The sequence below is a fragment of the Prosopis cineraria genome, unplaced genomic scaffold (genome assembly GCF_029017545.1).
Source record: "Prosopis cineraria cultivar Desert tree isolate PC_DT_omini unplaced genomic scaffold, ASM2901754v1 PC9, whole genome shotgun sequence".
Classification (NCBI taxonomy): Eukaryota; Viridiplantae; Streptophyta; class Magnoliopsida; order Fabales; family Fabaceae; genus Prosopis; species Prosopis cineraria.
Window position 1 is genome coordinate 25,402,859 of NW_026555340.1, and position 17,364 is coordinate 25,420,222.

Here is a 17,364-nt window from a genome sequence, read left to right on the forward strand (position 1 = left end):
ATGCCTCCTAATATGCATAATTCACAATAAAAAAAGCTTGTCTTTGCATGCCCTCTAACGTGCACAATTCACTAAAAAAAACTTTTTTTTTTCCTGCTAATTACGATACAGAGTCTAATAGCACTTAGAATCTGTTAGATTGTTGAAAAAAAGAAGGGAATTGAATGGATTAACAAAATAAAAGCAAAAAACAGTTTACCAAAAAAAATAAAGGCAAAAACAAATTAATCAAAATGTGAAGGGAAGATAAACTATATTCATGAAGTAAAATGATAATTTAGTTTGTGAGATTGAAAATTATGATTTATAAAATTTATGAAAGGCATGATGATTATCACATCTGTGATATATGTATTATCATAAAAAGTTAAACACTTGTCAAAAGAGTTTCGTCATTAATATAATCATATCTAATTCGACTCATGAATAATGAATAATTGTATCAAATGAAGAAAAGAAAGGATGATTTAATTTATTTTTTATTATTATTTTTATTTTGCAAACGAACCTTTACATCTTGTAAGGTTATGGATTCAATCCTACATATTGATTGCATTTAACAGAAGACATTCACACAAGCATCAAGCAATGAATTGAAGGAGAGCAACTTTCAAAAGGAAAGAAAGATAACTTTCAAAGACCAAATTAGGGTTTTGTTTGTTTACCTGTCGGTGACTCACTCGCTCTTATTACATCACAAGTCACAGCAGATTGCAAGTCTTTCACACCACCCGCTCGCTGTACGGCTGTAGCCTTTAAAAAAAATAAATAAATCATATTTAAATATTATGTACACTGTTCATCGTGTCATGTTGTTTAGCTGCCAGGCAGTGAATCTGAGACCATGACTATCAGATGCTTTTATGGGAATGATGAATCAGGGAATCCGATTATAAAATCCTCAAACGAGGCTTCTTCCTTAAATATCATTGTCATTCAACTCTACTTCTACCCCACAAGCCACCAATTTGTTCCTTCGCTTTCCCCTCTTCGGATTACTACCGGGCACCTTGATTGAAAGAGGAAGGAAAGCGAACCAGAACTGTCTTTTCCTGCACGATTCTTTATCTAAGTACGGCCATTTCTTCAGCTCGAAGCTTCGTATATCCGTTCATCACCTCGGCCCCATTACAGTATTTATCATTATTGGAGTGAGAGAGAAGGAGAGGGGTATACTAGAGATGGATGTGTGTGGAAGAAGAGGTGGGGCTAGAGGCGGTGTGGTGCCTGGTTCGGTGTGGGAGAGCAGGATGAAGAGTGACGAAGTGAGAGGTGGGATTAAGGTCTTCAATGGAGAAGAAAGTCCTGAAGAAGGAGGGGATGGTAGGACCAGATTGAAGAATCCCAAACGGGAAGAGGAAGACTTGGAAATCGGAGAGCTCGGAGGGTTTCGATAGGAACCTAATTCTTGTAGCTCGACGAAGATCATCAGAGCCGCTCAAGAATTGCGATGGACTGAGCAAGGGGCTTAGTGTTTCTTTAGATGGAATCAAGAAAAGCCCAATTCTTACCAGGAAAATTTCTTCGTCCGCGGAAAAATGCGAGAGAAGCCCCGTTCTCATGAGAAAGCTAAGATCCGAATCCGCTGAGGAACCAGAAACGAATTCGAAGCAGCTCAAGAAGTCGAAATCAGAATCTATTAATCAAAAGGTTGAGGATGTCGATGGGCCCGGTAATGGAAATCCGGAGAATTCAATTCACTTGAGGAAGACAAAATTAGTGCCGGTCGAAGTTGAAGATGAATCTAAGAACAATACTGTTGGGTTTTGCAAGGATTTCGTTTTGTGCACAGAAAAGGTTATTTCAAGCCGTTCAGAAAATGTAGGCAATGTAAAAAATCCTCCTGAATTATCGGTGAAGGTTGGTGGCGATATAATTGCTGATATTGACGACGAAGCAGATGAAAGAGTTGAAGTAGATGAGGAGATTAATATGGTGAAGGAGAATGTGAAGGAAATCAATGTCTCTGAGCTTAAGGCTGTAAATGAACCTCAACACAAGAAGGTTCTGATCCAAAAGCGATTTCAACATGATCAAAGGCCTGTCTCAATGCCTCGCACAACGAAACAATCTTCCCCAATTAAAAGGCATTCCTCAATTTACCAAAATTTCAGAAAATCTCATTCAAGTATGTTCTTTCAGGTTTACATACATTTTTGCTCTTTCAATCTGTGTTTGGTGGTTCTATGCTTGTCATTTTGAAGGCTGACTAATTTTTTACCCTCTATTAGTTCCAAAGGCTGACGAGCACCATACCTTTCCACAAACCCAGAACAAATTGCAGAGCCTAGGTGATGATCTATTTACATTTCACAACCATGGAAGTGAATTGCATTCATTTTCTAACAATTATTCTACATATTTGTCACTCCTCAGTGGATTTAATCATGTGGAGAGAGGTCTCAAGATCAGCATTTGTCTTCGGCATTGGAACATTCATCATAATCTTATCTTCTTATGCAAAGGATATCAATGTGAGGTCAGAAATCCACAGTAAAAATGTTTATTGTGATTACATATATTCCTGTTGTCTCAGAACAGAGCCCAGAACTGACATGCTTTAATCGTTGATCCTACAGTTCTATTTCCGTGATGTCCTATCTGGGCCTTGCTTATCTTGTTGCTATCTTCCTCTACAGATCCTTCATTTGCAGGTAATAACCCTACAAGGGAAAAGTATAAAAAAAAAAAAAAGGACAGAATTACGAGTAAAATACTATCTGACTCTCTTTGCTGTGTTTTAACTTCATCATCAGGGGAGTTATAGATTTAGATAGCACAAATCATATATGGGAGAGGAAGAAGCAATTTGGGTCATAAAAATGATTCTGCCTTACTTGAACGAGTTTCTGTTAAAACTCAGAGCCCTCTTTTCTGGAGATCCTGGTACCACTATGAAGGTAATTTTCTTTGCTTGCTTGTTGCTTCCTTTTCTTCCCGCTGGTCTTTTCTAATTTGTTAGAACGGCATATTCGTTTGTCTGACATCGATACGAAATATTAAGATTTATGATAAATAGGGGTATAATCTGTATATTACTTATAAGCGACAAATAGTTCAATTTATTATTTATTTTATTTTTGTAATGTATGGGTTTAAATTTATTTACTTTGAGTTGGCTGAATTTAGTGTGTTAAAAAATAATATATTTTATCATATTATATTTTAGTATTTATTTTATTTATTATATTGAGCTTAAAATTAAGGTAATTGAGAGTAGTCTCCAGACAAACGTTTTGTTTTGTCGGAGGAAATTACAGTAAAAACCCTCATGTTACAAATGCTTTTATTGAAATACTTTGAAATTTAAAATCTGAAATTATTTTAGAAGATCCTAAAGAAAAAAAAAAAAATCCAAATTATAAGTCGTACATTTCCTTATATAGTTTAAAGTTTTGCTTTCAAATCTGTTGGAATGATTTTAAAATTTAAAATCTTGGATTGTAATTATTTGTAACCTGCACTTCTCTACTCAACTAATTTTTCTAATATGTGCACTGAAATTGCAGATGGCTGTTTTGCTGTTTGTTTTAGCCAGATGGGGCAGCTCCATAACCATTTGGAAGATGGCCAAATTCGGTAAATTTCCATATACTTGCAAATTTCACTGAATAGAAATATGGTTCATACTTCCATCGAAAAAAAGAAATAGCGTTCACACTTCACAGCTTCATGCTGAAGATGAGTACTTAATATTGTGGGGTGTCTGACCCTATATTGTCATGTAGTACTCTTAACTCTGCCTTATTTTACTTCATCTAGAAGCAAGAAGAAAATGAATCTCACAAGCATTCCACTCGTTTACGCGAAGTTTCTTGCTTTTTCCATCACTTGGAACGCCATATTAACACAAGCTTACGTTTGCTCACTGCCTCAGGCTTCTTTGTTGTTTTCATGGCTCCAAAGCTTTACTCTCTGTATTCTGTACAGTTGGTTTCATACGGTAAGAACCTGAATTTAATGTACCTCTGATATCAAATTATTTAATGCAAGGTATTGATTCCTGACTTTATAACGTTAAGCTGTAAAAGGACGCAAGACATTGCTGTGACCAGTGCTTCACTGTGCATAATGTAATGCCTGACTCTCCAGTGTACTAGTTCTTACTTCTCAGGCCCACTGCAAAGCCGTTTTGTCTGTATCTATCTATCCATGTCGGCAGCTATGAGTCTCTATTAATATTATTTTAAATAAATGTTTTTCATTAAAGTAAGTTTTTTAAATCTTCCATCCCCATATGGTGATTGAAGGGAGCATAAATAAGATGACCTTATGAGAGAGCATGCAACAATGTTTCTGAATAATGATGATTTTGGAGATTATAGTTAAGAATGTAGTTTGATGATGATGGCGGTGGTGAATGGAGAACTTAAATTGGTGCAGCAAATTCGTGGGTGAAGCGAGCGAGGGATGGTTGGGATTCATGTGGTCACAAGAAAGCAGTGGGTCTTGGCATCTTTGGCCTTGTGTGGAATCTGTCATCACTTGTTGTTCGTATCTGGGCAGGTAAGATCATAAGAACTCCCTCTCATTTAATTTAAGCTCCCTGAAATTAAATGATGTTAAAGTGATAGAAAAACTAACACAAGGAATAAAAAAGTGTGTGTGTGTTTGGGACTTGTTTGGTCTCTGTAATTTTAGATATCCAAATCTGATATCACACTACATTTCAAGAATATCTAGGGATCAAAAAACTATGAGTACAAGGGGAGGCAAATGAATGTGTGAACTTGTGACTTTAGTGGGTGCGATTGTACCAACACTAATAACACGGATGCACCAGATTCCGTGTGACTCGCGACTTCTGCAGATAACATTCTTCTATATTTTGTTTATTGAACCTCCCATGAGTTGTAGGAAATGGATGGATTGTGAAAAGTAGATGATCTAGTCTCCTCTGCTTGATTTTCTTTTAGCTTGTCGCATCTATTATCTTTGAGCAAACAGCAGTTGAGCAAGTAGTAATGGATGGATGTTATGAAATTTGCAGTTTTTGTGCTAATAGCAGCATTAAGATACTACCAACAAAATCAAATGGGAAGAGATGAATGGAAGGAGGAGGAGGAGGAAGGAGGAGCAACATGTGAAGAAGTTGGAGTTAAAGGGCAGAGACAACCAGGGCAGAGACCCATTAATCTTCAAACAAATAAACCCAAGAAAGCATTTTAAGGGCAATCCATGGTGCAGTTGGTCCCACATTTTGAATGTAGTGTTCCAATTTCAAGTGATCCAAGTCCAACCATGAAAGGCTTCTGATACTCATAACAACTCAGTTTTTTCCTTTCTTGATGTAAATTTGTTAGTTAGAGGCTTATATTCTTTAATTTTTCACATAACAAATAATGTTGTGCTGTAATAATAACTTCAAAAATATTAACTTATTGTGCGTAATAATAACTTCTAAGAAAAATATGATAACTTATTGAATACTACTAATAAGTGATAACTTTCAAAAGCAGATTCAATTTCCATGTTATCAGCAAGTGTGACTAGAGTAAATAAATTATTAGAATAAGAAAAAAATATTTTCTTCATGTTGACCGTTATTTAATAATTACTATGTCAAAATTAAGTGATGTGGTATTCTACAGAGTGTTTTAGATGTCTCTGCGCGTTCCAGACAAAGCTTGCAGATATATCAATTTTTTTTTTTTAATTTTGTGGGGCCGAAAGAGAGAAGAAACAAAGCAATCATTAATAGAGTGATATCCTTGTTCTTTTTTACCCCACATTCAATTAATGAATTGTAATTATTGAAGCTTCTCTTCATTTTCATTCCTCTTTTATTTTTTACACAGAGTATTCAACAATTTTCTCTTCCAAACATAATACAAGTATCATATACAAAGTATGGACAGGATGAAACCAGTACATCAGTGAAAGTAAACCCATCCATTATCATTCAATAAAATCAATTAATATTGGTATTAATAATAGCTTTATTGTTTGAGTTAAAGAATCACTAATAACTTTTTTTTTGGCCAAAAATAATCACTAATAACTAATGCACTAAAATACACTAACTTTGAGCTGTTTAAACTTTAAACTAGGCCTTATCATTCATATACAATGTTCCATAGATCAACTTAAATATCAAAGTAAAATTGTGAGTTTGAGTTAATATGCATTTCAAAAGCACAACTAATAAAAGATTGCAAGTATATACTATTTAGACATTTTGGGTAGATTTAGTTGGAGGTTTTTGGATGCAAGGAGAAGGGGACTTGGGGGGTTTTTTTGGAAAGGAGAAGCGAGAAAAAATTATAATAATTAAATTATTTATTTATTATTTTAAAAATCCTAAAATTATCTTTGATAATAAAAAATTATGCACTATCTTCCTCTCTATTATAATAAAAAAATTATCATCTTAGGAAAATTAATATAGAATTTTTATTGTCTAAAATTTTAATATTTTTTCATTAGATGCACTGATAAAATGTAATGTTAATATATTTATTCTTCAAAAAATGTTATTAATATAAGCTCATATCCTAAAAATAATAAAGTTAATAAAATATAATATAACTATTTTTTGATAATAAATCAAAGCAAAAATAAAAAAATAAAATGAACTTAACATGGAATAAACTTATCAACTTATTATTGATCTTTTTCTTCTTCCTTTCTAAACCAAATAAATATTCATTAAAATCCTTTTTCTCTCCTCTCTCTTAATCAATCCAAAACCTTAATCTCCTCTTCCCTTTATCTCGCGAACAGGTTTGATGCAGTGAATTTTGTAAAGTGGGTGAGAAGCGAGATAATTTTGATCGTATGTTCTATCTAATGGTTTTTTTTTTTAAACAATCTACTAAATTCCACTCTTTTTAATATTCATCATGCATTGATGATATTTTTAATTTTTTTGAAAAAAAATGGAAATTATAAAATATTTTTATAAACCAATATAGTATAATCATGTAATTTATTTCTATTTGTAAAGAGATTGCTCTCCAAATGGTTGGGAAGAGAAGGGTGTGCAAAAAAATTTAACATTTGCAAAGCACCCAAATATTTTTTAATAAAAAATATATTTATATATCTTTTAAAATATTTTAAAAATATTTTTATCTGTTCCCATTAAAAAAATATTTGAGTGCTTGGAGAAGGCTGAAGGTAATATAGGAAAAAATAATTTAAAAGGTCTATAAAAATATTTTTCTAAACATTCGAGTACATTGTATATGGAGTCATCAATTAGAGTTGAGCCTATTGGTCAATCATTTTAAGTTAAAAAAATTAGTGTTGGGCTCTTCTTTTAAGGTGTAAAATAATAAATTAAGCTCCAAAAATAAAAAAGCTAACTTTTTTAGACTTATTTATATATTTCTTAAAAATTCAATATGAAAAAAATAAATACATCAAAAGAAAACTCTAGTTACAAATGAAGCTTCACAAGAAAAAGGATCAAATTCTATTAATATTAATGATAATAAAAATCATCAACATTTAGTTGATTATGCTAGCAAAATCTAATTGTCAAGGAGTTGATTTTGGAATGTTGTTATTTTTTATTAGACTTAAATTTGTTATTTTGTAGATTGATTTAAATTTATTTTTTAGACTTAATATTATGTGTAATAATTTTTTAAAAATTTTAAATATATTTTTTATATTTTTAATTTAAAAAATAAAAAAATAGCAATGAAGCTTATGGAAAGAAAATTAGAAAGAAATAAGTAAAGATATTATAAAAATATTACAGATTTAAAAATTAAAGATATTTTGTTCTCATATCAATTACACACATTTTATTTTAATTTAAATTATTGTTATCCTTCAATATTTATTATTATTATTTTATTTATTGTTATCTTTTATTTAATTTTAAAACTTTTAAAATTTTTATACATTTATTTTTAAAATTAAGTTGAAGCTTATAAATAATACTTCAGCTTATTTAATATATTTAATCGAATAAAAATTATTATTTCTTTTATCTCCTATATTCCCTCCTCTCTTCCCCGTGTTTTGCATGATGCACCAGAAGCCCTTAGGGTCGACCTTTTAATTCTAAGAGCCTAGGTCGCGCCATGCAAAATGAATCTCCAAAATATTATTGAATTTAAAAGGGCTAGTTCGTCCAGGTCCAAACCTTTTAGGGCTAGATCTATTTGCGTATTGCTCTCTTCTTAGCTATTAGACAGATCACACCGTCAACATCACCCTACTTGCCAGTCATTTTACAAAATCTATTGCACCAAATCCGTTCTTTATCCCTCCCTCTCCTTCTCTTTCCTCCATTCCGTTGAACCGAACGCACGGGGCAACTAGCGCATAACGATATTCACATTCCCGCCGTAGCTATCGGAGATGAGAAAACAGGCCGAGAGACCAGATCGGCGATTGAGAGCATTAGGATAGCAGCGATTTTGGGCAAATAAGTGAAGACCTTCTGCTGCTGGTGCTAATCGGTAAAATCGGCTCGATAGGTAAGTGTTAAGCTTCTAATTTTCAGAATTTTGGGGATTTCGAGTTCAACCGGGACGAATCTCCTCTTAATTTCGAGTTCAGAATTTTAGTCTCCCCACACAGACACCAACACTCACGCTCGAACTTCTCTAATCTTCTTCTGTATGACATTTTCTCCTTTTTCTCTCATTTTTCCCCACCTACATTTATGATCGATCGGCATGCCATGAGCTCCCTCAGATTAAAGGAAAATGAATAGGCCCATCATGCTCGTTAAGTGACAATTATTTTTGGGAATAACCAACGATTGAGCGTGGACTGTAACTTTCGATGCCGATGTCGGCCTGAATAAATAGGTTTTGTCGTTGTGAAGTAGAGGGAGGGTGGACAGCTGAAAAGAAACACCTCATGATGAAAGCAGGGCGGGCTTTATCTACAATGGACTCGCAGCCCAAAAGAAAAAGCCCGGCCCTTCTAGTCTAACGAAAGCTTTCCATTTCCGCCGTTGGAATGTTGGGAGCCCGCATTGACGGAAACTTTGGCAGCGAAGAGGACGACCCTGAGGAAGGCGTATCAGAAGCGAGGCTCTGTTTCCCCTGATTCTACCTCCTAACCTAATCTACTCGAGATTTTAATTTCACTTCAATAAAATAGCCCGTCATGTAATAATACCAGTTTCAATCCACTTGTTTTATCATTTTAATTCTTACTCCTGGTGTGATGGTTTGATTTCCATAGTGGGTGTCAGTTCTAGGTATTGAATTTACTTTCTTTATTTGGCGAGTTCAATTGTTACTTGTGTTTTTGTTGGGTTGCTCCAATTTAGCTTTTTAGCTCCCTTTCCTCTTCCTCATGCTATGTGTAATTTTGTTAGAGTGGTGCCTGGCTAAGTCTGTCAATGAGTTCTGTTTCTTTTGCCAGGTCTTTTGGGGACCCTTCGCCTATGTTACAGTTCGGAGAATTTACCAATTCGCCCTTTTGACTGAAGAAGAAGTCCAGGGTAACGTTACATGTCTTGTTAGGTGTGCTTCCTTTCTTACTCCTGTTATCTTCCATCTGCATTATTTTTTGAAAAGGACCTTTTGCTGTGAATTTCTCAGGTATTGTGGAGAAATTTTGTTCAAGACCTCCCATTACGAAGAATATTTGTGAATTAGGGTAAGATTACTTCCTTGATTATCTGGCTTTTATTTTTTTGCTTTAGCTTAACTATGTTGGTGGTACAATCCTAGATTTTAATTTATATGCCAATATGTGAACGAATTTAAGCACTGCAGTACGATTCCTTGAGTCATGTTAGAGTTATTTCCATGCACCTCCTCTCTGGACTACATTTTCAGAAGACCTGTTCAAAAATATCCGCATCAACTAATTTCAGAAACAACACTAACTTTACTTATTTTAAATTTTCATCATTAAAGTATTCCTGTTTAAATTTTTTGTAACACTTATCTTTTGTGACTTGTAAAACCGTTGTGTCTGTATGATACAAAACTAGAGAGACACAGAGAGAAAGAGAGTAATGGGTGAATTGGAGTTGCCTTGCAAAGCATGCCTTGTAAAATTTCTCTGAGGTGGCAACCTAATGGCTTGATTTTCATATGAGTTTTGGATGGAATTAGTGTTCCATTTATGACCTATCAATATGATTCATAGGTTTAGGCAGGCTGGTATTACATTGCTGTGATATCTAAGCTTGTGGATGCTTTGCCTTTTTCTTATTTTCTCCTTTTGTTTGATCACTGGCTTAATTTGGTGTATAATCAACACACTACTATATACCTTTCATATGAAGCATAATATATATTATTGGTAATACTGAATTTCACTTGCTAATTTGGTTTATTGGGTGGCTATGACTCAGATGAGTCTTGCGACAGATTCTCCAGTACATTCATCTAGCAGTGATGATTTTATTGCATACCTTGATTCTGCATTAGATGCAAGCTCTCCAGATGCTACCCAAGAAGTTGAGAATCAAGATGAGTCTGAAACTGTCAGGTGCTGTTTACAAGCTATTTCATTTTATTATTTGCAGTTCTAGAATGAGTTGATGTGTTATCGTTTTTCAGTTTTATTTAGAGTGCTCTGGCAATTTGGATCTGTTTCCCTGTTTGCTTTCAAGTTATTTTTCTATCTAGTTTAAGTTAATTTTCTTTTCACACAAGTGATTATGAAATGACACTTATCTAGCTATTCTTGAATCACTATTAATGGTTTTTATATTTGTAAATTCATGAGATTTGACATCAAGAGTTTAATTACTAATGAACATGTATATGTATCGTAGGATGCTTGCTAATGATGTAGGTTTGGATACTTTCCCATTGAGTATTAACTAAACTATAGAAAATGTTCCTATCAACTTTTCCTTTTTAATAGTCACTGCATTTACAATTGTTGATTTTTGTAATTTAACTTAATCTTGACTGCCTTGGGGTAGCCAATTTCACTTCATAACATGTCAGTGTTGGATGAATCTGAGAGACATTGGCTTCTTGAGGGTTCATGTTTTGAGAATATATTTAACCAAAAATTCTATGTTATACAAGTTATTGAATGAGTTGGGATATCTTTCTGGTGCTTGTAGCTGATATATTCATTACAATTCAAAAAAGATATTTAGTTTAGTGTTGTTACTGACCATCTATATGCGTGGTGATGATTTTTTTTTTTTGGGAAAAATAATCAATTAAACTTTATAGTTTTGACTTAGTTGTAATTTAATCCCTAAATTTTGACTCGTTATAATTCAATCTTTGAAGTTTTGACTTGGTTGTAAATCAATCCTTAAACTTTGCCTCTTACATTTTAGTCTTTGAAGGTTCAACTTCTTAAATATTGGTCCCTGTATATTAAAAATAAAATTATAAAGATTAAAAATATTTTAAAATTTACTACTAATATCTCTTACTAAACCCTTTTAATATTTACAAATATTAAAAGTTTAAAATATTTTTAATCTTTATAATTTAATTTTTTAAAATAGAAGGACCAATATTTAAGAGGTTGAAACTTCATGGACTAAATTGCAAGAGACAAAATTCAAGGACTGATTTACAACTGAGTCAAAACTTCAGGGACTGAGTTACACGCGGGTCAAAATTACAAGGACCAAATGATTAATTTTTCTTTTTTTCTTGGTACTCAGCTGTTTTGGATTGACAATTTTATCAAAAAAGCTTGGTAAAGTTTCTTAAATGTATGCTATTAATTTCTCTTTTCCATTGGAAACATCACATGCAACGAACTTTACTAAGAGAACCAATTATGTCATGTTTGGTTATAAAAAAATATTCACATGTTATGTTTTTATTAGAGAACCTAATAACAATCTCTAAAATAGTTGCATTTAAGTTTTGTCTTGATGCCACTTTTAGGGCTTTTTCTAATTGTTTTATATTTGTTCTCAAATTACATTGATTTCTGTTTCAATTTATAGACTTATAAATTGATGCAGTTTCAATTTACAGATTTATAAATTGATGCAGAATTAAAAGGCGTAAAGTTGAAAGCATAGAGGAGACTCAGGGGTCTACTTCACAAGGGCTTGTAGAGGAGAGCTTAGGTGAGTTTGGTGGTCTTATTTGTAACAGTCATTGACTTTGGTGAGCCCAGAATCCTTCCAATTGTATGACTGATAAGCTCTAACTTCCTGGAGCCTTTTTATGCATTACCTTTCTTTTCAGAAAGAAAATTAACGTATAAGATACATGGTAACTTTTCATAGTTTTTTGTGCCTCAAAAGCACCCTCAAACTAATTTGCTGGTTTGGCATGAGGGTATTTGGCTTGTGTCACTATCTGTCTGTAACTTTCATTTTAATCAAGTAGTCAAATAATTGTTCTTTATTCTTCATGAAAAAAATCAAATGAGTATGCCATGAATAACATGCAAACTCAGTTCTTTCATTACTTGAAAAAAAGGAAGTAGATCTTCCTATGTAATATGGATTAACCAATGTTTAGTTTTTAATTTTAGATATACAACTGTCTCTTTAGCTTGGAAATGTTATAATTTGGAGGTTTTTTCTCCCTTTTCATTGATTGTTGCTGTAGAGGAAACTGTGAAGGAAGATGTATGTGCTCATCCTGGTTCATTTGGAGATATGTGTATACGTTGTGGGCAAAAGTTGGATGGGGAATCTGGTGTGACATTTGGGTACATACACAAGGTATGAATAGTCTAAAATTTATTTTTGGGTTACACTGTTGTTAACAAATGGTTATCATTGATCATGACAATTGTGATGTGAAAAAAATGTGCTGGGGCAATCATTTACATGCATACGAGAAATTAACCTGGCCAATACAAGATTGTCAAATTTTCAAAATTATTAGGTTGTTTGTTGATTTAATCTCATGTTTTATAAGGCATGGTTGAGGAACTGAAAATAAAGAACATCTACTTGATTGTTGGATTCTTGAGCTATACAAAATGGCCTCAATCTTTGGCATTACTAACAACTTAAGGGTTTACTGTATGGGGGTTTGAAATATGAAGATTCTTCCAATTTACATTTGCTATTTTGTATTCCTTCAATCTCTAATGCATAAATCCTTTATTGAATTTCATGATTTGACTAGCTGATAGTTTGGCTTGTGACTAGTGTTCTTGGGCAACTCAGTCTAACTAGTTTAGTTGAATTATTGTTCATTAATCTTTATATAGGATGGATTTTTTTTTATTTACAGGGATTGAGGCTTCATAATGAAGAAATATCTAGATTGCGTGATACGGACATGAAGAATTTATTACGTCATAAAAAGCTCTACTTGGTTCTTGATCTGGATCACACACTGCTGAATTCTACTCAACTTGTTGATTTGAATTCAGAAGAGGTGTATTTACTGAACCAGACAGATTCTCTAGCAGGTTATTATGTTAATTGTGTTCTTTTGTCTGTCAACAATTGTTTATATTATATATAGTGATCTTAATGATGCATTATGAATAATTTTTCCTTCAATGCCACCTTTCTTTCCTTTTTTTTTTTATTGAATGTCAAGTAATCTACCTTAATGGCTGTATTTTACTATTTCTCATTATACCATAAAAGTGACCTTGAAATCTTTGCATGATGAAATGAATAGATGTGGCTAAAGGCAACCTCTTCAAGTTGGATTATATGCATATGATGACCAAGTTGAGGCCCTTTGTCCGCACGTTTCTCAAAGAAGTGAGTGAAATGTTTGAAATGTACATATATACCATGGGCGATCGGTCCTATGCATTAGAGATGGCTAAGCTGCTTGATCCAAAGGGGGAATACTTCCATTCTAAGGTGATTTCTCGGGACGATGGCACTCAAAAGCATCAGAAGGGTCTTGATATTGTGCTGGGGCAAGAAAGTGCTGTTCTCATTCTTGATGATACAGAAAATGTAAGTGCATTCCAATTCACGGACTTATAACTTTGATTTTTCTTAATCGGCATGCTTGTATGATTGGATAGTTTTCCTTTGTGAATGTCACTTCTGGAGTTTTTTTTTTTTTCCAAATTTTTTTTTTTTGTTAGTATGAAAGAATTGAATGTTATGCAGGTATGCTACCAAGTCTATTTCTCTGTTTCATAATTAATTTAGTCAATGACAGAAACCCCAAAAAAAAATTACCGTTGTATGCTAGTATGATGACCATTATCTTTTCAGGTAATGCCATTCAGCGTGGTTTTTACGTTGTAAGACCATTTTTCTTTCTTATTATAATCTGTATGGAAATTGTCTACTACTTGATAGGCATGGATGAAGCATAAAGATAATGTGATACTGATGGAAAGATACCATTTTTTCGCTTCAAGTTGCCGGCAATTTGGTTTCAATTGTCAATCTCTTGCTGAGTCAAAGAGCGACGAATGTGAATCTGATGGGGCACTCTCAAGAATTCTAAGCGTTCTCAAACAAGTTCATCACACATTCTTTGACGTATGTCACTTTCATTCTCTCATTGTCCGGTAATTTCTGATGTGCTCTAAGCTAATGTGGCTGGGATCCTTTTGTAGGAACTTAAAGATGATCTTACTGAAAGAGATGTGAGGCAGGTAGTTTATGTTCCTATTTAACTATGCTATGCCTTTGAGATTTTGATGGTGGAAACTTGTTTAATTTACGATTTTTTTTTTAATTGAGATTTCATGTAAAATTCCACTAATTTTTGTGCAGGTACTGCGAGCTCTTAAAAGTGAAGTCTTGAAGGGATGCGTGCTTGTATTCAGCCGTATAGTTCATGCTATGTTACCAACACTCCGGAAGATGGCAGAACAGATGGGGGCCACATGTTTGACGGAAGTGGATCCCACTGTGACACATGTAGTGGCAACCGATGCGGGGACAGAGAAGGCACGATGGGCAGTGAAGGAGAAGAAGTTTCTAGTTCATCCCAGATGGATTGAGGCTGCAAATTACTTTTGGCAGAAGCAGCCTGAAGTTAACTTCTCTCCCAAGAAAAAATAGTAGTGACCTTTTTATTGTATTAAGCTATTCTTTTCTCGTAGCTTACTTAGATGTTAAGAGTAACCCGTTTTGATCCCATATTTCATCATGGCTAACCACTAATTGTTAACATTTATTAGGTCCACGGATGCAATCATTGATGCATAATAGTGTTGTGAATTGAGTCAATGTAATATTTTCTCAATGTTTAGTTGCATGGTGATCAATTATGCTTGATTTTACAATTGGGGTTGAACGAAACCTAGCACGCACAATTTACGTCTATTTGGCATGAAACATTTTTTAAGATGTATTGTGGGGAAAGATTATATTAAAAAAGAAAGTAAAATGATTCAAACTGCTTTCAATTATTGTTACCAAGGTAGTTTAGAGTCCTACCCGAGGGAGTAATGTGTGAAGATGATTTGAATACAATCATACGTAATAGATAACAGTGATAGCTACTGGGCGAGTGTGTGTGTGTGTGTGTGATATTTTCTTAAGGCAAGCTGCGTGCTCAGCAATTATGACAGTGTGGCCCAATTTACTTCAAGTGGGCCACCATTATGGCAGCCCAATTCGGCTGAGCCACATATTTGGGTTGAATTTTTTACTAGTCCAAAACTGGTATTGTTGGGCTTAGTCATAGGATGGGGCATTTTTTGTTTTTTAAGAAGTTTAAATTGCAAATGAGGCAAAATAAGTCTGGAGCCAACCTTAAATTTATATCAAGTATTAACGTTAGTCCAATGAGAATTGAAGACCAGCATGATAAGAAGATCAAATAGTTATTATTATTATTTTTGGGTATTAATGCCACTTGCCACCATAATTTTTAGATTTAATCCCCCCTTTTAGGAATGCAATATATTACAAAAAACAATTCCAGTATATTTTGTATCTGCTTATTCATTAGAACAATTTAGTTCTTTGGCATTAATCATCATTTCCAGTGGTAGGAGTTGAGTGAAGTTCAAAATTCTAACCTGGTGTAATTTAAAAATAATAATCGTCTTACTTGAATTAATCAACAAACAAAATTAATTCGATCGAAATTAAATATTTTTATTTTTGAATTAATATATTAAAGAGATAACATAGTTAAGATTAAACCTATGAAGAGTTAAAATTATATGTTTACAGTACAGAAGCTTAAAATTACACCCAGACCAAGTTATTATTCCACACTTATTATGGGAAAAAAAAAACATAGGGATTAAGAAAGAACAAGAGAGACCACAAAACTGTTATCCACAATACCAGTCACATGGTTCTAAAATTGTCTGTGTGTGTGTGTTGTGTCTAGATTTCTTCAGTTAAAACATCTCTTTCCATGGTTCAAATGGTCCAGTACCAGCCCAAGAATTTAAAAACATCTTGGTTCTATTTGTTCGTCTTTTCTAGATCTGAACATAAGAAACAACATTTACAAAAAGCAATATATGGTGCTTCAGCTAATAATATCGTTATGCCGCTGCAGGATCAATATTAATATGGAGGGTTTGATAATAGGCTTTTTTACTAATAAGATTGTGAATTTGTGTAAAGCACTAACATTGTTTGAGTTATGAAGTTTTTTTTTCCCAACATATATTTGACTATTTTCCTTTTCTTTTTTACATTTTTCAAGATCATTATAACTGACAGCTGTGAAACTAATTCTTTAATAGATTTGAGCATTATTTAAAATGTTGTTATTTTTGATGTGATACTTTCTATGCACACATTCAAGAATTGAATTTTAAAAGAAAAATTAATTATTTAGTTCGTTGTTTTGACATAATTATAATTCAATTCTTAAATTTTAACTTGTTTAATTTAATTCTTATAGTTTTAATTTAGTTGTAACTTAATTCATAAATCTTACCTCTTACAATTCAGTCTCTATAGTTTTATTACTTAAATATTTATCCCTAGATTTTTAAAAATAAAATTATAAAAATTAAAAATATTTTAAACTTTTAATGTTCATAATATTTAAAGATTAAATGATTTAGTGTACATTAGTTAAAGATTTGTTAATCATTGTGTCACAATTCATACATAATAGTAGTAAGAATAGATGGGTAGTTTATATGTACTCCCTCTATTAAAAAATATAAGATATTTTTAATTGAATTTTACCTCTCAATAAAATAGTTATTTATCTTTAAGCTAACCATATCTTTTTATATTTACCTCTATTTAATAAAGTGTTTTACCCCTAAAAAAATATAGTAATCTATTTAATAGGGGTACTTTTGAAAAAAAAATATAATGATTACATTTTAATTTAAAATATTTTATATTTTTAAATAGAAGAAGTATATATACACATATATATAACAATTAATAGACATGTGTATATAATGAATAATCGAAGAATCGATTCTGTATGTTCATTGATGCTTAATTTGGTCCCAATCAGTCATATCAAATGGAGAATATACTAGCCATTATTGTTTATATTAACTTCTTATTATTAAATAGTACATTACATAATTAGAGAATTTTTCCAAGACTGAAAAGGTGTAAATGAA

General features: G+C 32.7%; 2 protein-coding genes across 19 annotated transcripts; both read left to right on the top strand.

Moving 5' to 3' along the window:
* Nucleotides 1-816: 816 nt before the first annotated feature.
* LOC129320764 (reticulon-like protein B21) lies at nt 817-5,378 on the top strand. 11 transcript variants are annotated; one of them, XM_054966353.1, is made up of 9 exons: nt 817-2,128; nt 2,232-2,291; nt 2,377-2,479; nt 2,580-2,654; nt 2,757-2,900; nt 3,510-3,579; nt 3,763-3,943; nt 4,032-4,506; nt 4,991-5,019. In XM_054966353.1, exons 1-5 carry the CDS (start codon nt 1,561-1,563, stop codon nt 2,818-2,820), a joined length of 870 nt encoding a protein of 289 aa, XP_054822328.1. In that variant the 5' UTR covers nt 817-1,560; the 3' UTR covers nt 2,821-2,900; nt 3,510-3,579; nt 3,763-3,943; nt 4,032-4,506; nt 4,991-5,019. The 11 variants fall into 11 exon arrangements, with proteins under 11 accessions (XP_054822328.1, XP_054822330.1, XP_054822326.1 ...); XM_054966355.1 differs by having other exon boundaries at nt 4,251-4,506; XM_054966351.1 differs by having other exon boundaries at nt 3,878-3,943; nt 4,023-4,506.
* A 2,724-nt stretch (nt 5,379-8,102) lies between these two features.
* Nucleotides 8,103-15,090, top strand: LOC129320958 (RNA polymerase II C-terminal domain phosphatase-like 4). Of its 8 annotated transcripts, XM_054966661.1 has the most exons (12): nt 8,103-8,435; nt 9,337-9,437; nt 9,516-9,573; nt 10,280-10,416; nt 11,907-11,983; nt 12,474-12,589; nt 13,110-13,290; nt 13,509-13,798; nt 14,066-14,094; nt 14,215-14,338; nt 14,416-14,454; nt 14,576-15,090. In XM_054966661.1, the coding sequence occupies exons 4-12, from the start codon at nt 10,280-10,282 to the stop codon at nt 14,864-14,866; spliced, it is 1,284 nt and encodes a 427-aa protein (XP_054822636.1). In that variant the 5' UTR covers nt 8,103-8,435; nt 9,337-9,437; nt 9,516-9,573; the 3' UTR covers nt 14,867-15,090. The 8 variants fall into 8 exon arrangements, with proteins under 8 accessions (XP_054822636.1, XP_054822629.1, XP_054822631.1 ...); XM_054966654.1 differs by lacking the exon at nt 14,066-14,094 and having other exon boundaries at nt 8,111-8,435; nt 14,153-14,338; XM_054966656.1 differs by lacking the exon at nt 14,066-14,094 and having other exon boundaries at nt 8,111-8,435; nt 9,337-9,415; nt 14,153-14,338.
* Nucleotides 15,091-17,364: the final 2,274 nt, after the last annotated feature.